The sequence below is a fragment of the Physella acuta genome, unplaced genomic scaffold (assembly GCF_028476545.2).
Source record: "Physella acuta isolate Inbredline_101_S28 unplaced genomic scaffold, ASM2847654v3 ptg000964l, whole genome shotgun sequence".
NCBI lineage: Eukaryota > Metazoa > Mollusca > Gastropoda > Physidae > Physella > Physella acuta.
Genome location: NW_026732481.1, coordinates 562,661 through 585,410, shown reverse-complemented (window position 1 = coordinate 585,410; position 22,750 = coordinate 562,661). Strand labels below are relative to the sequence as shown.

The window sequence follows — 22,750 nt, the reverse complement described above, 5'->3', positions numbered from 1 at the left end:
AATACAAGAAACTAATTGACTGCTCATGTGTATGTTTATTTATGAAAAAAAAATGTACAAGATAACATTTGCCAAAACCATAAAAAAATATTTATGAACACAAACATCATACTAATAAAAATAATTGTTGCACATTATTAAATTGGCTTCATTTAAGTATTTCAAAAATTAATTCAAGACAGTCTTAATTTTCATTCTGTCTTTGATTTTAAAATAAAAGACTCAAAGATGACCCCTTTTACTTAATCACAAGGAATAGAAATTTTTATTTTTTTTACAAAGGATGTGTTATTCAAATAAATCTTGGGATTACAAAATACCATGAAAAATATGCTTACATGAAAATGTCCTTTCTCATTCTGACAAGATGGTCAACATGCCTCAGGTTCACCTGTTTTGTGACAAACATAGGAATAGCTCCGATGGGTACCTAACTCACATAAGGGAAAGTTAAGGCGACTGGGCATAATGGTGATCACACTATCCCTTCATATGCCAAGGTCACAGAAACAGGTGAACTCTACTTCACTTACCCCATTGACCGTCAGGTTCTAAAAGGGAACTTTACATACAAAGGGGTATAATGTAGTTAGATGTAATTGCATGCTTATCCACCATAACATGGTTTGAGTCAGATACAATCAGAGCTGGGTGGACCCAGGGATATCCTATGGACTCAAGCCGTGGATCTGAAGTCAAGACTTTTGGTTTAGGAGTAGTGTGCTGTACCACCTAGCCTTGCCATCCCATATTACAAACCATGCTTTATATTTTTGCTTTGCTGGTATTAGTGGCGACATTGAACAAAATACTTAAACACCAAACTAGTTTTAATAATTTACATTAAGAGTGTTAATATTACAGTCAACTTAGATCTTAAATAACTTCAAATGACATAAATAAAATGTTTTACTTTAACAAAATGTACTCATATACGTATAACTAATTGTTTTTAAACTAAAAATAAAATATTTCTGTCTTTAATTTTAAACAACTTTTTAAAAAATATTTAAGGCAACACTTTCATAATGCACTATTTTCAATGCTTCTAAAAAAATACATGTTATATATATTGTGCTTAAAAAAAGGTTTCATTTTAAAATATAAATCACAAAACAAGTAGCTTCACATACTACCTTTACATATGTTTGTAGTGTACAAAAATATTGGGTGGCCATTAGAATTCCCAAACACTTTAGGCGTTCTAAACAAAATATTGCAGAAAAGCTTTGTGGCTGGGTGCACTCATTTAAGTCCAAACATTTAAGTCTTAAATTGAGATCTGACCATAAGAGTACAAGAAGCTTACAACAAGTATTATTGCATTCAATTCATCTTAAAATATATCATTTTATCTTTATGTTAATATTTGTAGTATTCTTGTAGGTCTATAGACCTCATAGTTCTTGGGATAATCTCCACACACAATACCTATTCAAATCTTCTCTTTACCTGATATTAAAGGTAGACTTATATAAATATAAAAATTATTATACCAAAAACAAATTTTCGTTTAATGAATAACTGCTTTTAGCTACTAGATTTTCCTTCATTTCTTTTCTCTTTCATTTGTTGCACTTCTTTTATCAAATATTCCAATGGATCACTAGGTTTGTTGTAGATAACATCAGTTGTTAGATGCTGTGAAATCAATTTTTTTTTTAAATTAATGTTCTATTCATAATTTTTTTTTTGTTCAAGGCTAAATGTTTTTAAATTATTAAAACATATGAAAATCAAATTTGTATTAATAAAATGTTAGGCTATTAAATAAATAGTATTTTTAATTTTGTCTTTTTAATACTAGTTGGCTACAAGAAATAGCAAAATTTTGCTTTGCTAGCTGCATTGTACCTCAGTTACTGTTTTTCATCTTTTTTAAAATCCTAACTTTTATTAACCCAACAACCTAATTCTTGCCCTGAACTAAATGGTGAAATATGGAAGAAACTTGATGAATAATTTACTGCACTGCACCCAAAACTATAGAATCTAACTTTAAGCTATAAGCTGAGTGGGCCTATAAAAGCTCTTTGTGTATATGAGTGTTAAATATTATATTTCTGCATTTAAATGCTTAAAAGATTAATTTTTAAATCCAACACTGTAAGAATTCATGCATGCAAATGCACAGAATTCTAAAAAAGATATTTAATTACTATTGAACAAACTTTGATTGGCTATTTTTTTATACCTAATTAAAACACCATTACTTTTGTGCTACAATCTTTTTAACACTACTTCAGCTATTTCCTTAAAGATTGATGTTTGAATGGCAGCATGTTTTTGTTCATGTCTATGTCAGAGATGATAAAAAATACTATTGTTAGACTCTATCGTCATATATGAGATGTCCTCAGACTCTTTGAAGTGCAATGGAAACACACAGGAAAGACCTCCACATTGGAAGGTCATCACAAACAGTGATGAGACCACAGACATTATCAACATCATACTACCACGATACTAAAATAGAAGAATTCTACGAACAAATTTGGGTGGTAATTTACGGCAGTGGCGTAGGCAGGGGGGGGTCATAACCCCCCACCCCAATAGACCCCTCGGTATATATATAAAAAGTATGAGGGGGGTGCAAATCGAAAGTTTGATTGAGGGGGGTGCAAATCGAAAGTTTGAGGGGGGGGGGGGTGCAAATCAAAAGTTTGTCCCAGGGTAAAAATTGGAACACCCCCCCCCCCCCCCCCCCCCCATTGAGACTATCCTGGCTACGCCACTGATTTACGGAATCCCTAAAAAAGGACATCATGATACAAAATTACTTGAACGCCTGGATAGGCGTGGACGCATATAGTATGGGAAAGGCATGTGTGGTAAATATAACAATTTAGTAGTGGCTAACACTCTAGGAACATGACATAGCCCCAATGGGAAACACCACAACCAGATCGTCTACATCATGGTGCTGGAGCATTTCAGGCTTGGTATACACACTGCCAAGACATAGAGCTTTCCAGGAGAAGCTGTGGGAAGTGACTATGACCCTGTTATGATGACATGTTCACATTTTAAAAAGGTCAAGAGCAGTGGCTGACAAGGATAAGATTTAACTTTGGAAAAACTAAAGGACCCCCAAAACAAATTTGCAGCAATCAATATCCTAGATGAGGATGGCACTAATGTGGATGAATTAATTGATGGTTTTAACACCACCATAATTCACACTGCCAACAAAGTCCTTGATAAACACAGACAAATAAAAAAAAACATGATCAGATTTACTAGATTTGTGCGGCAAATGAAAAATACCAACTAGTTAAAGACCTGACAACCCCAAAGCAAGGGTGAACCACCAATGTAAAGGACACAATGACCCCAATAATGGTTTAGGGATGATAAGTGACAGTCTAACTATAGATCTAGTAAGGAAAGGTATAATATAAAATATAAAGTATAGAGTCAATCAAATTTTTTTTTACCAGTGACAAAAAACCAAATTAAGTTTTTGCACCTATGGTACTGTAGGACTTGGGTTAGGTTTATGTATATCCCTAACATTAGCATATCAAAATTGTATTTAGAATCTAGAGCTATATCTATAAAAATAAATATAGTAGATCTAGATCTAGTAATATAATTTTTATTAATTAAATTTACATTTAAGTCTGTAAGTCTGGTAATCTGATTCAGTGAAAAAAAAATAAAAGTCAAATTGGCTAACGACAAAGTTACAATTGAAAACAGGCTCACTTGAAACAACTGTAAAATATTATGTTTTTCTAGGTAACTTATTGCTTTGCTATAAGGGTCTTCGGGCATTTTGATGCGCTCTTGCTCTTGGGTGCTTACATCAAAGATTTCACTACCAATATTGTCATTACCAGTTCCAGCCATCTTGTGATTATTTTTCATAGCAACCGAAAAGAATTTTAAACTGCTGCCATTGCGTTCTATAAGGTAAAGCTCAAACGAGCGCTTTAGTGTGTCTATATTCTACAATGTAGACTGGCCCAGGGTGTTTAAATTTAACTTTTAGGAGACTTTTAGGCCTAGGCCTGCCGAATTTTTAATTAAATATAATCTTAAATATTTATTTTAAAGGATGCAATATTCAAGTTCACTACAGAACATAAACAATCTTTTAAAGTTTTTACTATAATAATAGAACTAGAGAGGAATCTAAATTAAATTACAGCTTACATTATCCTAATCTCACTGCAGAAATGTTTTGCTACTCCCCCCCACCCCCAATTTTTAAAATTAAAATTATGCCTAAACATAGATCTATTATAACGGGAACCAAAGCCAAGGAAGCCTGGCAGGCGGTTTCAATGTTCTATTTTTAGCTTTGAACGTAGAGCGCATTAACAGTCTTTTCCAGGTTTAGTAGTGCTTATTTCGGCGAACGGTAGAGGAAATGCGCAACGTAGTTATTAAATCGTCTCACATCAACTCGAGGATATATAGGCCTATGCCTATAATAAAAGTATATTATATTATCCCCACAAAGTTCAGAAGAAAAATAAAGTTATTAAACATTTTACATAGGTTGCAATACTTCTAATAAAGTGTATACTTTTTCTGTTTTAATTGTCAAATGAAATACAACTTTAAACTCGGTTCTCTGAATATTCTATTCCTTATAGAACTTCTGTTCACACATAGAGTTGGTATAGCTGCGACGATTCCTTCCCTTGATGACACGCTTTGTCTCCCTTACATGATGAAATCAAATATTTTAAAATATTTTAATCCTTTCAGTTTTCAGATTAAGATCGCCTCGCTCTATTATTGTTTAATTACTGGTTCCACGTATGGGCCATGCACGCGGATTTCAACCTCCCCCCTTCCCTCCGTCACACATCGTCTCAAAAAGCCAGACCCCCCCCCCCCTAAAATGACGTCGCATCTCAGTCTACAACCCCCCTCAAAATTGCTGTTGAATTTTTCTTAAAACATCGATCATTTTCCAAAATCTTGTCAGAACTATGTCAACATAGAATATTTTGATCAATTCCGGTTAAAACTCGTTTTCTAACATCGCTTTTTATAATGCAAAAGTGTGACGTCACACCATCTGACCCCTCCTCATCACGGACCCCCCTCCCCCTACGAGTGTGAAGTCATTTATGGACGACCCCTAAGTTGTAAATTAGAGGGAGGCGACATTTTAGTCGGGGTCTGACTTTTTGTGACGATGGGGGTAGAAGGAGGAAGAGAGAGAGAAAGGTGGTTAACAATTCTATAGAAGACCCATTATTTTCTCAGACTATTCCTAGCCCAAACCTGGCCAATAATAATAAACCTAAGTAAGATATAATGCGTTGAAAAAAATATTAAGGGGTCATCCATAAATAAATGACGTCACGCTTTTTTTTTTACTTTTACCTCCCCCCTTCCCTCCGTCACACATCATCACAAAAAGCCAGACCCCCCCCCCCCCCCCGTAAAATGACATCACGCCTCAGCCTACACCCCCCCCCCCCTCAAAACATCGGTATTTGTCCAAAATGTTGTCTGAACTATGTCAACATAGTCTTTTAATAAATCCTATTACAATTTATTAAAACAGTTTTCTAAAACATGAAATAACGGCTAAAACTCGTTTTTAAACATAGCTTTTTTAAACTGCAAAATTATGACGTCACACCATGTGGAACCACCCCCCTCCTCATCACACACCTCATAAAATTACGGACACCCCCCTCCCGTACGAATGTGACGTCATTTATGGACGCCCCCTAGGCCCTAAAAATAAATGCCATTTGCGCTAATAACAAAAAAACACTATTATGACAGATTTCAAACCCGAAAACAAAACTAAAAAAAGCCACCACAATATTGATTTATAAGCGAATACAATTCGTTAAAACATAACAACATATTAAATAAAACCAAAAAAAACTCTTTAAAATTCTAAAAAAAAATACACTGTTCAAAAATACTAATAATATTGTATGCCCTTAAAAATAGAAGCTTAATATATAGCTTGCGGATGAGAGAGGATTTAAGCACTTTGGCCACTTCCTCTACCTTTTGCCCATGTCAAAAGGCGCCGTAAAATTCTTCTCATTGCATTTCGGTCAAGTCATGTGCTTCCGTTGAAAAAAAACATCTTAAGGACCTAGATTATAAGTAACATTTGTAGATCTAGAATTTACTTGATAATGGCAAATTACGAAAATGGAGAAATTCCGGCAAAAATTCCAAGAATAGGGGAAAAGCCAGTCACAGTTGTCTTAGGAACCCAATGGGGCGACGAAGGAAAGGGCAAAATTGTCGATATGCTAGGTGTTAGTGCTGACTTGTGTTGTCGTTGCCAGGTAGGTGTCCTAGAGCTAGATCTACATTCTTCTGCTTTTTTAGCTTTTAATTAAAAAAAAAGGATGATTGAGGATACCAGTAATTAACAGATTCCCAAAATAGGGTTTTAGTACAGTAGTCATTGTTTTATTATGATATCGATAGAAATTAGGCTTGTCTTACAACTTGGTCTTATCTGACTATGGTAGGGCATCACTTATCACTAGCCACTAGGGCTTACTTAGCAGCGGCTTAGGGTTAGGCCTTGTTGAATAGGATTAATCAAAGATTCCTCTTTAGACTTAATGATTCATTGGACAGATGAAGTTGTAGTTCATATGTTTCTTGACCTTGTAATATAAAGGGATAATGTGGTCAGCATATTCCCAGCCGCGTTTCCTTTACCTAACGTTAGTTAGGTACCCATCAGAGTTGGGTGGACTCAGGAATTCTTCTAACTTGAACTCAGATTCGTACTCAAAACTATCAGTACTCAAAACTATCGGGTTAGCAGTCTAGCACTCCACCACTAGGCCACACTGTCCCATGAATTGAGTTCAAGATCATGTTTATGTATTAGATCTAGACTAGATTAAGATGTTTTACTATTACACTCACTCTCCCTCAGAGACTAGAGCTTGAATTTAGAATAATCTAGATTAGGTAAAATTAGAGCTGGAGAAACTTCCTATTATTTATAGTGTTCAGTTGATGCTTTCTTAATCATTTTTATTTTGTATCAAGTTTATGTAAATCAATCTAGACTATTTTTTTACATGCTTTGTTGAAGCAAACTATTTAACATTAGAATTAAATAAATAGGCCTAGTTTCTAGTATGACCTAATATTTTATTTATTATTTGTTATAGGGAGGTAATAATGCAGGGCATTCAGTTCATGTTCAAGACAAGCATTATGCCTTTCATCTACTTCCGAGTGGTGTAATTTACCCAACGTGTAAAGGATTGATTGGTAAATATTTTGTTTGTTTTTTTTAATGGTAAAATTGACTATAAAAAACAATTAGACTAATAGTATGTAGTATATAACATTGAAAAACCTTTTACTTAAATGATTCTTACCTTTCAGGAAATGGTGTTGTAATCAACTTGCCAGATCTATTCAATGAGATTGAAAATAATAATATAGATTTGAAAGATAGACTTGTCATATCTGACAGAGCCCACTTAGGTTTGTTTTTATTTAATTGAACAGATTTATGTTTATTTTGTGTATGACAAGCAACTATTTTATTTATATGGTATACTTAAATTTCAGGCAGTCACTCTTAGTTGTGTAGCTCTTATCTTAACATTGTTGTATATTAAAAAGAATAATTTAAACATCCAAAGATAACTGAATATAAAAAATTAATATTTTACAATTTCAAGTAATATGGTCTAAAACTTTGTTACTACATAGCCTTTTTTCTGCAGTTTTTAATTTTCATACCCAAGTTGATGGTATGCTGGAATCTGGGAGAGGACAAAAGTCGTAAGATTCTTGTTAATTTTAGTAACTTAAATTTTTACTAATAATTTGTTTATGTTCTACCATTTTAATGTATTAAACGTTGATAGATAACACATGACAATATATTATTTCTCTTAACTCACAGTATTGGCACAACAAAGAAAGGCATCGGTCCAACTTACTCTTCCAAGGTGAGTTTTCGTCCAAAATAATTTAAAATCAACTTACCTCAAGACAGTAGTCATTAAAAATTTAATATAAAAATGAATTCAAAACTTGGATGTGAATGTATTTTCCAAAAGATATGGCTTTTGTGTTCATTTCTAAGTTATTCTTTAAAGCAGTTTCAACTTTAAAACTAAGTGCAGCTTTTGAATAATTACAATATTTTATGTGTTATGAGCATGTCTATGTGTATGATGACCATGTTTTCTAACAAAGCCCTCTTGAACAGGCAACCAGGAATGGTCTCAGGATATCTGATCTCATTGGAGATTTCACCAAGTTCTCTGAAAAGTAAGATCGCGTTTTGAATGCCATAAAGATGGTGGATTGAAACTGATTATCAGCCGTTTGTTGGACCTTAAGATTATTTTATCGATAAATTAACTGTTGCGGAATCTTTTAGCTAGCTGACTAGCCATATCTCATATAGCCTGTTTTGCCCAACACTTGTATTTGTTATTTGTTTTAAATTTTTAGTTCATATTTGATATCCTGACTACTTCATGAGTTTAAAAAAATGTCAGTGTGTATTATATGTTATTTGATAATCCTTGGACAAATCAGCAGTGATTGGAGTTATGTTTTTTTGTTTTTTTTTACTTTATTGATTATACTTCTTGTTATTTAGCCTGCTAAAATGTTTCTGTAATTAATGTTGTTGTATGCTTAACAGCCACTAAATGTACTGTTATTTATCATATACTTAAAAAATTACTGTTACATGATTTGTGTTTGTTTTTTAGATTCAGGAGTTTGGTCGAACATTATCAAGTTATGTTTCCTGACTTGAATGTTGATGTTATCAAGGAATTGGAACTTTACAAGGTAGCATTATTCAGGCCATGAACAATTGTATCTAAATTTGTTCATTATTTTGATAAGTAATTTTTTAAACTAACAATGTTAATTATACAGAGAACAATGTACTGGTACAGTTCATCTGAATCTCTAACCATAGCATGTGAAGAAATAGTGTGGCTAGTGCAATGACTAGCAACTTTAACTTTCTGAAGACACAGACATTAAGCATACTCATAGAAGATTTTGATCTTGTCAGAAATTACGGAATGCCTATAAACTTATTTAACCTTTTTGTTGTAACTACTGTTTAAAAGGCAACTATGTACACTAATGAAACACAATATATCTTAATGTTGATTCCCTGCCATTATTTCTAAGACACCCTCCTGCTATCTATCATAACAAAGCTATAAATTAAGCTTTCATAAATTAACTAGCAAAAACAATTTGACCCATTAAAATTTTTATGGAATTCAGTGTAAAGTAAACTATTCTGACATAAATTATTGAAAAGCAAATTTATAGTGCATTTTTATACAACCATAGTTGTTGTACATGTTAATTTGTCATCCTGGTGTGCAAAAAGTCATGACAATATACTCATGATGCACAGTGAAGAGGTTCCCTTATTTTCTGCAGGATCTTGCCACCAGAGTAAGGCCAATGGTTAAAGATACTGTAAGCTACCTACATGAGGCTATATCCAACAACAAAAAAATCCTTGTTGAATGTGCGCAATCAACTATATTGGATATAGATTTTGGTTTGTATACAATTTATATATGTACATTGTAAAATCATATAGGCCTTTTTTTTTTAAATTATGTCAAGCTTTAAAGTTTTTGATAAATTGTCTCACTCTACCTTGGTTATGTAGAAACTGATACATATAGAAAAACACTCATTGTTCTTATGTAAATATTACTTATTAAACTCTGTGCAGTTTTTATTATATTCATATTTATAATCTTTTAAAACAGGACTTTACCCCTATGTTACTTCATCAAATTGTTCAATTGGCGGTGTATTGACTGGCCTTGGTATTCCACCACATGTAATTGGAGAAGTGTATGGAGTGATTAAAGCTTATCTAACTCGTGTTGGAAGTGGTGGTTTTCCAACAGAACTCAAAGATGTATGTATTTCCTTGTAGCCTAAATTGTTTTGTGACCAAAATGGATACCTTTAAAATGTTTTTGATACTGAATGAATCTCAGGGGTGCCACTTTTCCGTGATATCCTGGATTCGATAATCATTATTTTTTATCTGTCCTGCTTTGCACAATATGAGTTTAAAATGTCCGGGTTTGCAATTTTAAAAACAAATTTAGATCTTTTAAGGTTTGGCATTCTAGAAATTATTTTATTATCACGACTCTAATTTTTTTACTGCTTATGTCCCCTTCCCCCATTCACGCTTGCATAGAATGTGCAATTGACAATAAGTTTTAGGGTTTCTAACATTTCAAATTTTGGTTTCAGGATTGGTAAAATTTAGGGAATGCCTTTTAGGATTCACTTAAAAAATGAGTGATTCCCCTGGAATCTGGAACATTAATTACAAATATTGTTTTAAAAATTATAAATATAATTTAATGTTATTGTAACTAACCTTAAAACTTTAAAAATAGTATAAAATTTTAAAATTATGAACATGTAAGCAAAAAACAAAACCCCCTACCAGCATAATTATGCTAACATTTCTGAAAATCTTTTAGGTAATTTTACTCAAGGGTCTACATGTTATATGTACCCTTATGATGTAGCTCCAATTTTTTCAAGAAAAATATTTTTGTTTTCAAGCAAAAAACTATCAAAATTTTAGTTTTTTTTTAGAGGCAGTTTAAAGTGATAATTTTTTTTTATAATAAAATATTTATCAATTTACAGAAAGATGGTGAGTTACTGCAAAAACGTGGTGCTGAATTTGGTGTGACAACTGGGCGACCACGTCGTTGTGGCTGGCTTGATTTAGCAATGCTGAAATACTCTAACATGATTAATGGTTTCACTGGGTAAATAATTAAAAACTATTAAAATTGTCTTGATGTCTGATTTAGGCATTTAGAAGTATTAACCCACTCAATCCCGGCCACTCCGAAATGTAATGCTCTGAAATCCCAGCCAAAGGGAAATGACTCCGCACTTTACACTGTTTGGTTCAGGAAAAATTAATAGCAACTCTATGTTGCACCATAAATACAAGGAATAAAGTGCATTGTATTCAGTACTGATTGCTCCACATGAAAGATTATCTATGGAAAGTATCATCATCATTTATTGTAGTGCATGGTCCTACATGTTCAACGAAATCACGAAGCTGTACCTCAGTCAAAATTGTTGACCAATCTCGACCATTAAATTGTTCATTTGTTCTTGGTCTTGTCACCACTAGAAGTAGCATTATCTTCATCACTAAAAATACACATTGCCACTTACTTTATCATTTATTAATTCATAGTCTACACCAGAGTCATTATCATTATACTAATCAATATCCCCATCCTAATGAGAGGGTCCAGCGCAATTATTCATCAAACTTGTTAGAAAATTGAAAGCCATTTTAAAACTACGATATTTGTATACGTGTATTTTGCAGCCGGATTTGCCCGCTGCGGGATTGACGCGGTAGAGGCCGGATACGGCAGTTATTGGATTAAATGGGTTAATCTTAGTTGCTTTTTAAAGCTGTTAACAATGCATTATTTACAAATTATTTCTATGGGTGATAATTTCATTTCTAGCCTCGCTGTAACCAAGCTTGATATTCTAGATGTCTTTGAGGAGATAAAAGTAGGTGTTGCATACAAACTTAATGGAGAAATTCTCAACACTTTTCCAGGTAAACTATTATTAATATAAAATTATCATTTTTGAAGTAAATACATTGATCCACCTTTTGCCTCAATCAACACCTTTGGTTTTAACAATACTTTAGCATCCGACGATGACCTTCAGCAGGTAGAGGTTGAATATATTACTCTACCAGGATGGCTAAAGAGCACAGAAACAGTGAGAGAGTTTTCGGATCTTCCAGCAAATGCTAAAGAATACATCAAAACTATTCAGTTGCATGTGGGGGTTCCAGGTATTGGCTTCATTACTGGATATTTTATTACTTTTATACTGTTAAAGCTAATATTAACTTTTATATATGTAACTTAAGTTTTATAATTTAAATATATTTTTAGCCTCGAGCAAAATTTCTTTTAATGTCGACATTCTTATTTTAAGGTGAAGTTAAAACAAAGGGACCATCAGCAATTTTATATTAATTTCATAATAAAGAGATTTATACTTCCAAATATTAGTATAAAAATAGATTTTGGCCTGCAATTTCATGAAAATTACTAACTTTCTGTTTCAGTGAAATGGGTTGGTGTAGGCAAAGACCGAGAATCTATTATCTCCATTCCAAATCCATGAGTAAAAAAAACAGTCTGAGGGCTTGAATTATCTACTGCTGACTGATCTTTTCATTAAATGATTTCAATGGGTTGTTTGTTTATTTTGTGAATGAAGAGTGCAGATAGTAAAATAATCCTTGTTTTTTTAAATTGTAGTAAAGAGCATTAAAACATTTATATGAACTCATCTTTTTAAAAAGTAAATTATGTACATGTATTGCATTATTATTCATTGAACGTACAATATTTTATGACCTAAAATCTGGACCTTTATGTGTTCCCTGGGGTATAAAAATTAGGGACTTTATTTATTTACATTGATGAGTGTTCATGTAATTCTTTCTTCTTGTATATGAAATTTTTTAAAAAGAGATTATATTACATTTGTGTTCCTTTCTAAAAGTATTATAAGCAATTAAATTTACTAGTTTGTTTTCCATTAAAAAGAGAATGTATACACTCTGATAATTAACTTCAGCTGATTAATAGATTTTTGGGGCATTAAACAAATGGGTTTAAATTTCCATTATTAGAAAATACATTGTGTGTGGTGATTGCATTTTGATTCCATTTTTAATGCATTGTACAATTTTTTTGTTTATTATTATTTTTTGTGCTAACATTTTGGTGTGGAGTGGACCTGTACAGTGAATTTTCAACTAAAATTATTTTCTTCAGAAATGAACAATTTTGTCAGAACAATATAAGAACAACATTAGCAATTTGTGCTTGAATCTCCTATCAAATGCTGCTGCGCCCCCACCCCCTCCCTTTTTTCCCCACCCCACATCGTACTATTACCATAGGCAGCTGATTGTTTACTTTATAGAGCTCACTGGGCATTGTTTAACCTTTATTTTAACCTACTAAATGAATGGGTTTTGTCATATGACAAAACTTATGAAAATATCAAGGCATTTATTCTAGTTGCTGGTATTTTGTAAAATATGAGATTTTCAAAAGTTAAGGATATCTTAAGTTTTTATTTTTTATCATTATATTAAAATTTGAGTTTTCAATTTTTATACAACTATAGCTATTGTTTTGGTAATTTTCTACACTGAGGATTTTTGTCTTCTTTTAGTTATTCCTGTGAGTGCAAATTGTACTTGATAGGGGTTATTTTTTTACATTTAACAAATTATAACTCTTGCTTCACAGAATTGTCTTGAAAAATATTTCATCATATTTTATGACCTAAAATGTTATAATTTAGTACATTTTGACCAAACAATTGTATTCTATTATCATATGAAAGAGATTAAAAAATAGTTATTTAAAGAGTCGCATATTGTGGTGAATTTTTTAAAATTCCCCAGCACATAAAGCATCAATAATTTTGTTGAGATATTTGTTTTCTTATCCAACTGCAAGTGTAATTTTGCAACAAAATAGCTTGAGAAATAAATGAATTATCCTGGTTTGTTCAAACTTCATTGTTTTTTTTTTAAAACACCATTTTAAGTCAGGCATGCACACTCAGCCCTACTGGGTAGATAATGGGGGAAAGGACCTACTTCAGACCAAACATACCCTTTATTCCATGGAAACTGACTAATCTTACTTCTTATACCCATGGATTGTTAGGTCTGATTACTAGGATTGATCAAGTTTTAAAGTAATGTCCCAGCAAGCGTGGCCTAAGCATTGGAACTAGTTTGTCCACAGTGTTTTAAAACTTAGGTTGAAAACATGCAGAAGCAGCAAAGCATTATGTTGCTAGTTCCTGAATGTCCTGTGTTTTTGAGCTATACGAATTTACTCTAAAACATGTTGGTAGCACATGACTCCTAACCTCAAGTTGCTAGTTCAGATCATGTACACAAGTCCATTCCAGATCATAAAGGGAAATTAAGGTGGCTAACCCCATTATCTTCACAAACTGGAAATCTTCACATAAGTCTTATAGATGTATGAAATTATGTAATTAGCCACACAAACATTTAGCATCGAGTATATATGTTACGGTCAAAGCCCGAAGTGCGGCCAAAGCGCGGATTGGCCGGCCAATGCGCGGATTGGCCGGCTCTCTTGGCCAAAGCCCGAAGAACTTAAAACTAAGATCGTATTTCGTACATTGGCCGGCCAATGCGCGCACTGGCCGGGACGTACTGGCCCATGTCCGAAACGTTTAGACTTGACAGCGTATTTTGTACATTGGCTGGCCAATGCGCGCATTGGCCGGGATGTCCTGGCCAATTTTCTATCTAGACTAAGTTGTGATCGTGTTTTCATTATTCTGGGTGCGGTTTCATTGTGAGTAACGTATTGTTTAGCTCTTGTTTGTATAGCATTCTATATGCAAGGTGACATGGATCAAAAGGGCCGTCAGACCATGAGACAGACATAGCAGATGGCTGTCAAAAGAAAAAAAAATGTAAATGCATGTTAGTTTCCATATATGGGCTACAACTGTATGTGACAGCCTCCTCCATGATGACAATCATCAAAGAACAAAATCAAAGACAGTCGGCGTCACCGACCACGTGCAACAAGACGGAACGTTCAAAAGACTTTGCCGCGTTTCTTGTAAGTTGAACAATAGTGTCCAAGCGACTTGAGATGGCGAGGGCGTCAGAAACCATATTTCCCCAACAAAAGGGGAATACCAAATAAAGCAGACCCATCACCGTGCCTTGACTGGACTGCATGATAAATACCGACAGAAATTCATTCCAGATTTCTTTGCACTGCGGATTACTTGACTGTTTAACACTACGTTTGCTTGATTGTGGAGTTAAAACATCAAATACAAAATTTAAAGATGGTGAAGTGGGTGACAATGTACGCATCCATGTTCCAGATGTTGACTGAGGTCGCGGTGATCCCCGAAGCGTGATTGCAGTTGTCATGAGCGTCGAGGGCGGTTTCTACAAATTAGGAACGGAACATGGTGTTCTAAAACAACTGTATGCTAGAAGTGAGTTTTCAATTCTTCACGAAAAACTGTTCTTATTGTCGTCAGTTGGCACTGAGGAAAAATCACTACGAACCATCGCATCTTCACAATCATTGACTAGGGGCCAAGGCTACACTCGCTGTAATTGCACAACCAAGTGCACAACAAATCGCTGCAAGTGTAAAAATAACAAGCTGCTCTGTAATTCTAAATGCCATAAAAGTTCAACTTGTTGTAACAAAATATTGATTGATTGAGACTATAGTACAATAAAAAATTTGAATGTTTCTGTCATTTACTTTAATTAATAATCAATAAAGACTTAATTTCATGATCCTTACGGCATTAAAAAAACCAACATCTGCTCATGATTTTCTAATTCGAACTTTGGCCGGTCGTCCCTAGCCAGATGATCTTCTAATTAAAACTTTGGCCGGTCCACCATGGCCAGTCCGCGGACTGGCCGGCCAAAGGCCAAAATCAAGAGCTATTTCAGACTTTGGCCGGTCCACCATGGCCAGTCTGCGGATTGGCCGGCCAAAGGCCGAAATCAAGCAAAGTTTCGGACTTTGACTGACCTATGGGAGGCGATATTGGCCAATGCGCGGATTGGCCGGCCAATCCGCGCATTGGCCGACTTCGGGCTTTGACCGTAACATATACATAATGTGGGTTTTGTGTGGTCAAATGGTACTGTTCAAAAGCTAACCTCAAGTTCATTTAGTTTTGGAGTGGGCATGTCTGACAGCTAAAAATGATTTGACAGTAAAAAAAAAACCTAATAGACTAATAATACTAAAATTATAATTTAATGTTAACTATTCAAACTATGTAAAATATAGTGCACAAAACCTTTTATAAATTTAATTAAGTAAATAAAATGTATTAACTAAATTTCTTTTGAATACTAACTACCAAACGAAAAAAATTCCTCATTTTTATTGCAGCAAAATCTTTGTTATAAAGTTAAATTTAAGCTTTGCTACATTGTCTTACTGGTGTAAAGCCAAATAAGTTTTAACATAAGTGTCAGCTGTATTGTTAAAACTTAATTACAAGACAGCAGGGGCCTTTGTTTTCATACATTTTATTAAAAAAAAATGCTCTTAAAGTAGCAATAATATACACAATCTCAAAACATTTCAACAGCAAGCAAATGACATTCCTACACAAATTGTCATAAGAGATATTTATTTTTAAATTTAGAAATGCAATATACAACATTCACAAGCTATAGAAAAATTGTAATAAAGTGGTACTTATAAATGTTTAAAAGTATCTAACATCAGTTCTGTTTCCATATTGTCACAATTTTTACAATGTAAATTTGCTTTCCTGTCTATGGTACATTTGCTGTTATTTTTTAATCAAACAAATGGACATAAATGCACTTTTTTAAAAACAGGTAATTCCCTATAGAAAGATTGGTATTTGGGGAACAACACAAAATAACTGCCCTTTGTTTTATAGTTAAAAGGGGAAAACTAAAAGCTGATGATTGCAAAACATAACACCTGTTTAATATTCTTGCAGCATGCATTCTGCATTTTTACAAATTTTATCATTTCATTTGAGTTCATTCTTTCTCTTTTGTACACTAGATCACAATGCTTTTACCCAACAAAAAAAAAAAAAAAAATCAGTAAAACTCACTTATACCAGTTTCATTATGTTTTACCATCATCAGATATCAAATTAAAACAAATACTACTATACACTTTGAACCCATGAGGGTCATTGTTAAACTTCATCTGAAATCAGGTTGTCAGCATGATATAATTTGAGCTGAGCAGCAGAACTGTTGGTGACAAGTTATCTAATTCATCAACACAAGCATGACTGTGCAGAGTTGTCCAGCAGGATCAATGACTAGCAGAACAGCATGATTTCGCACAAGCGCCATGCATTGCAGCTGCCTCTCTTCCTGCTTTTGTAAGTTTGCTTAAAATCTGATATGAGTAATCTTCTTCATCGTAAATGCCTTGCTCAGGTGATATCTCATCCACTGAATACCTAATATAAAATGGAGTTTTGAACTTAATAAAATTGTTATTGGATTATTATGTGGTATTTTCTACCATATTGCCTTTGTCTAAATGCATACCTAATTTAAAATATGAAGAATAGAGCTTCATAAAAATGTATTCAACAGGGAGTTTCATCTACAGTTAAACAAAATTATATATCACTTGTCCTTACTTTAATTTATTTACAAAGAATTCTTGTGCAGCATTGTTATGTTTAAAAACTGTCAACATCACACTTTTCATTTCATATCTGTAAATGTAACAGGATTTGTTGTATACTAAATATAGATAAATATAAAAATACCAATGCATACAGAAATGGATGAGCTTTTAAAAATCTAACATTACTAAAGGAAAAATTAGCAACACCTGAAAAAATATTTATGATTAACAAAACTTGTCCACAAGACAAATGTTAGCTTGAAATTTTTTTAAAATATTTTTTTTATATCTACTTCCTCGTTCAGATTATAGAGACAAGATTGTAATCATGCTAGAAAACTAAATGAAATTTTTACCATTTTATACCCCCCCCCTCACTGTATCATAAACAGGATATAAAGAATGCACTGTAATTGTGCAAAAATCTAAATCAAGATTTTGACTAATTTTGACGTTTTATATAAATATATACAAGAAAGTTTGGGGAGATCACTCCCGCTTTATTAATGTAAAAATTGGGTAGTTCACACATCAATATTTAACCACTATTTTATTAACTGTACATAGTGAATTGATTAAGGACACAAAGACATTGTGTAAAAAAATATAAACAACCTCAATATATCATGCTGGGAGACATTTAAAATGAACAAAAAAAAATAATATGCTGGTTTTTTGTTGTGAGCTTTTTGTTAGAAATCTTGGGGATGCTTGACTTCCATTAGTTAAAAAGTAAAAAAAGAAGTGGATTTGACAAAGTGCATTAAACCCCCTCTCCCAGGAATCATTGAGTGGCCTTCTTTTTTATATTACTTTTTCACTACAAATAATATTTTTGTATAGGGTAAAAATTTATTTTCAACTTCCATAGCATTGTCAGTGTAAATTAAAAGTAAACTCACTTGTTGGCCATCAGTTCTAAAATTTGCATCATAAACTTTCCTAATCCTTTCTTTCGAACATCAGGGCAAAGTTGGATTTCATAGCTGTGTTTGATAAAACATTTTTTTTAAAATAACAATTGTGGACATCTTAAACATTCTAAACAATTACATTTTCAGAAAATCTATTAATCATGCTTAATACTTTCCAAAAATATATTGTACTTGGACTCACCAGTATAAAACCTCTGTGTCAAGCTCCATATCAAATCTGAAATGGCTAAAAGCCACAGGTTTCCCATCTTGATCATATGCCAACAGATACCATGCTTTTTCCTCTGTCATTTCATCCAATTTTTCTCTGTCTTTCCAACCCCACTCACTCATTTCATATCTACAAAAAGGTTAACATTTTAAAAAATGTTTGATTAATTGATCAAGAAATTAACGTTATTTTGAGTTCATCTCAATAACAGTAAAAATAATAATCTGAAACTTACAGTGATTTCATGTTTGTTTTAGTAAGTTCAAAAGCCCAATTTACTGTGTTCTCATCCAGATCTTTAACACGCTTTGTCTCAAAAGTAACATTCAGCCTGTAAAACAACATCAATGTAGATTTCTGCAGAATTCTAAAGACTTTTAACATTACAGAAAAAATAATTTGTAATAAAAAGAATGATTTAACTATTTCAGAAAGCTCACCCATTTCTTTCATATTTCTTAAATACAGGGAAAGCTGCAAGAGGGTCATCAAGCTGTAAAGAATCATGTCAGTAAATCAAAGATAGTTGTTAACATTACATTTTTTTAAACGTAGTGAAAATGTGTTTTATATTTTAATAAATTTCAAATTCTAGCCCACTCAGTTATATTAAATACTAATTAGTGAGTACAAAAACTGATAAAATATAGTAACACCCGCAGTAAATGTGTTATGGCTGCCAGGCTGTTAACATACCTTATTGGCAGCCTCAACTTTGGCGTACAGTGCAGTTAATTTAGCATTTTCCTGAAAATGTGCAAAGATGATAGTCAAAGATACATACAGTTTGTAGAGTAACAAAAAGAAAGGAAAACTTAATTTTAATATATTTGTCTCATCACTCTAACACTTGCAACATGTATATCATACACATCTAGGAAAAAACTAGCATCAACGAAAAGCATACACTGCTGTGAGTTTTTCCCCATGACCTGTATAGTATACATGTTGCAAGTGTAAACTGTATTATTGTTCACCAATCTCACTGTAATTGAAGACATTCGTGGTAAAAGATAATTTAGTTAACAGGGGCAAGAAGTAAACTGGCTAGAAAACTATTTGATAATGTTTAAAAAGGAGACATATGTTTATTTCAGTATTCACTTTATACAGCAGATAGTCAAACCTGAGTAGTATCAATCACAGTTAGGTTTCATTTTGATAAAAAGCATACACTTTCCCCTTTTAAATTTTACATTATAAAGGTCTAAATATATTTTTAAAAATTGTTTAGCAAGCAGGTGTGGAAAATCATTTTTTGTGGATATCAACAAATTTACAGACTTTGTAAAAGCCATGTTCAATTTCCAACATTATTTAAAAAAAAACAAATTCTGCGTGTTCATACAATTTCAAATACTTACTTCTTTCTTTTTCAGTTTCTTTTCTTTTGCTTTGGTTGAAGATTTTCTCTAATGAATACAAATTGAATGGTTTTCATGCATGGTTCATTGTGAGACATTGCACAGGCTTAAATTATTAATGGCCAACGGTACAGCTATTAAAAAATGAATTATTTTTTTACTAAAGTAAAACATATTTCCAAAAAATGAAGAGGCATAGTGATTTTTAAAACTCTGCAGCTTGGTAATGAAGAATACACCATGTTTTTTTTAAAATATTTAATAGGCCTACATATGATGTAAAATAACTCTGAATGGTGTTGCATGTTCAAGTCGATAAGTGTCAGTATTTTTTAAAAAGTAAAATATAAAATAATATGACGCAGTTTGATATGTTGAAGTGACATCACCAGAAACAATAGCTGACCCCCACAACCTTAACACACATCTGTATCACTTCTGCCCTTGTCCTGAAAGTGTGGGGGCAAAATGCCAGATGGCAATGTGAAATGGCAAGACAGTATTGAGTATAATGCTACAAGGCTGAAAAAACCATTTGGTCATGTTTTGTCTTGTATTTTAACAACCCCAACTCTCAAACAGATAGCATGGTTGCGAGTAAAATGTAAAGATGTCTGTGATGAAGTAGAACAGAGGTTCTTAATCTTTTTGTAGATACCGATAGGCCGTTCGAATTCACAGCTTCCGGGTTTGTTGTTTTGAAGCCATCTCACGGCTCATGCGCTTACCAAAAATGGCGACCAGTTTCGCTTTCACTAATGGGTAGAGCGATAAAACTAATGATTACGAAGCCATCGTTAATTTAAGAAATCGGAACTATCCGTTTCTATTTAAGTCTGTTATTTAAGAATTGTCGGATCTACTTTTGGCCTAATTTCTATGTTTGTCTCGCAAGCGGCGCCTTAGTGAAAGTAGCTCTATATAATTCTTATCTTTCGAATCAAATAACTATAAAATACCGCAGGTATTTTTAACCAGACTATTGCTATTTTTTACTTGAAAGCATTAATTTTACACACGTTACAATAAACTGGTAATAATTTATGGTAGGCATGAGATATGCTCTGTAAGAATAATAATGCCATTTTATTATAATCTTTTTTGGTGAACACGAAGCGCGGGAAAATGTGTGACGCGCAAGAATCCAATCATTCGGCTAGATTTATGACTGTTTTTTATGTCACACCTAAAAATAGAATGTTTACGCTTTCTTCATTGATGATCGTTTTCATTATTTTTTTAAACTGAAAGTATGAATTATTAGTTAGATTTCAGGTTTTGTAACTTGGTATACTTACCCTTTATCAAAATTAAAAGCATAGCATGCTGATTGTGAACAAATATAGTCATAAAACACAAATATAAAGTTACAAACAATGCAATGTCGGGATGTGCCACACCCCCTCAAGAAAACACGTGTTTATTAAGCTGTTTATCTCACTTTACAACAGTAATTAAAATTAATTTTCAAATTTTTATCACTTATTGGGTAAGATTAAGCACATATTTACTAAAAATGAAAAAAAAAACAAAAGCAAATTCTGTTTTAATGAAGGTCACGGGTCAAGTTTTTTTTTTCCTTCTGTCATGTTCAGTGGAGGGTGCCACAGGCTGACCTGACTTTGGAATTTTTTTCAGTAATAATGACTTTGCACAGAAAGTTAAAATATGCTAAATTGGCTTAGTTTACTAGTGTGCAAGCTATTATTGATACATTTTTAATAAAAAAATCATTCTGTAATTCTCATCAAAAAGCCTAATACCGAACTCCACCAGTTTCATTTGCACATTCAATCATCTCTTCCTAATAGTTCTATCATCCGTAACGACAAAAATCATTATTTATTGTTAGTTAGTCTGGTAATATATTGACCTCGAACCCCTTAGAGAGCCTTAAAGTCTGACTCACTGAACCCATGGGGTTTGATTGAATGAAGGAATCCAGGTTATTGAGGTTAGAAACGAGTAACTAGGCCATAGGTAGTAGTTGATAGTAGGGACGATTCACCCCATAGGCCCTACAAAAGATCTAGATCTAGTTAGTAGTTACCCGTGTTGTTGTTTTCGTTTAGTATTAATAATTTAATAATAGTGATAGGGCCTGACTAAAATGATAGCAAGGCCTAGATCTAGATTAGATCACGATAGATCTGTTCTTTAGAATTTTTAATTGGTTAGTTTACTAAACTAAATAAAACTTTTTTTTGGTTTTCTGGTGAGTTTAGTTGTAAAGTTTAGTTTTATTTTATTTTTGTCATTATGGAAGTGGGATTGCTCTAGTGTACGTTTAAACCATCACAGAACATACAGGAACAATTAATTTATAAATTTATTGCATTTGTTATACTGAATCACGTATGATTTCAACAATTTACCCCCATTTTCTGTCAATCTAAACAAGAAAGTCGATGAATCCGCGCGCTTCTTCCCGTAACACAATTTTTTTTTCCAACTGGTTAGTGTAGTTACCAAAAGGTACCATTATGTTAGACTTTTTTTATTACTTATTTTTCTTTTTTCTAACATTTAAATAAAATATTTTAGATAAAGAAAATAACAAATTGAAGTACTATCTAAAAGGTTGGAGCGCATTAGAACTAGAGTATTATTATTTTTTCTATTTTCAGTAATTTCATTAAAAAATCGTGCACGTTATGTTAAATATTATATTATATAGAATCTAGATTATGTCTTATGTTATAGATCTAGTAGTTACAAGTTAGGCCTATCGATTCTGACAAATCAGCATACGTAGCCTATGTGAGTATGTGGTTATTGTAATTAATGATAACGTAAACATTTTAGCTATTTATATGGAAGCCTATGTTATGGTGATTAATAAAGCGCGAGTCAAAACATTTGGTCTGACGTAATCTATATATTACTATATAAATTTCTAACTTGATTGCATTCAACATTTAATCAAGTTTTCCTGTCACGATCAGTTGTCTTCCTCGTGTTTAATATTTTATTAGCGTTAATGCA

The 22,750-nt window shown here is 32.8% G+C and overlaps 2 protein-coding genes across 2 annotated transcripts; one reads left to right on the top strand and one right to left on the bottom strand.

The window, feature by feature from the left end:
* Window positions 1-5,979: 5,979 nt before the first annotated feature.
* On the top strand, window positions 5,980-13,590 carry LOC131953905 (adenylosuccinate synthetase). The gene is made up of 13 exons (XM_059317344.1): window positions 5,980-6,281; window positions 7,131-7,233; window positions 7,351-7,452; window positions 7,698-7,755; window positions 7,880-7,925; window positions 8,189-8,250; window positions 8,703-8,784; window positions 9,400-9,523; window positions 9,741-9,895; window positions 10,651-10,775; window positions 11,505-11,602; window positions 11,699-11,848; window positions 12,128-13,590. The coding sequence occupies exons 1-13, from the start codon at window positions 6,126-6,128 to the stop codon at window positions 12,184-12,186; spliced, it is 1,320 nt and encodes a 439-aa protein (XP_059173327.1). The 5' UTR covers window positions 5,980-6,125; the 3' UTR covers window positions 12,187-13,590.
* A 2,546-nt stretch (window positions 13,591-16,136) lies between these two features.
* LOC131953929 (N-alpha-acetyltransferase 40) lies at window positions 16,137-22,244 on the bottom strand. Its single transcript, XM_059317391.1, has 9 exons — window positions 22,141-22,244; window positions 19,766-19,813; window positions 19,098-19,148; window positions 18,842-18,894; window positions 18,637-18,732; window positions 18,372-18,530; window positions 18,158-18,241; window positions 17,266-17,343; window positions 16,137-17,079 (listed from the first exon to the last, which is right to left on the bottom strand). Exons 1-9 carry the CDS (start codon window positions 22,144-22,146, stop codon window positions 16,929-16,931), a joined length of 726 nt encoding a protein of 241 aa, XP_059173374.1. The 5' UTR covers window positions 22,147-22,244; the 3' UTR covers window positions 16,137-16,928.
* Window positions 22,245-22,750: the final 506 nt, after the last annotated feature.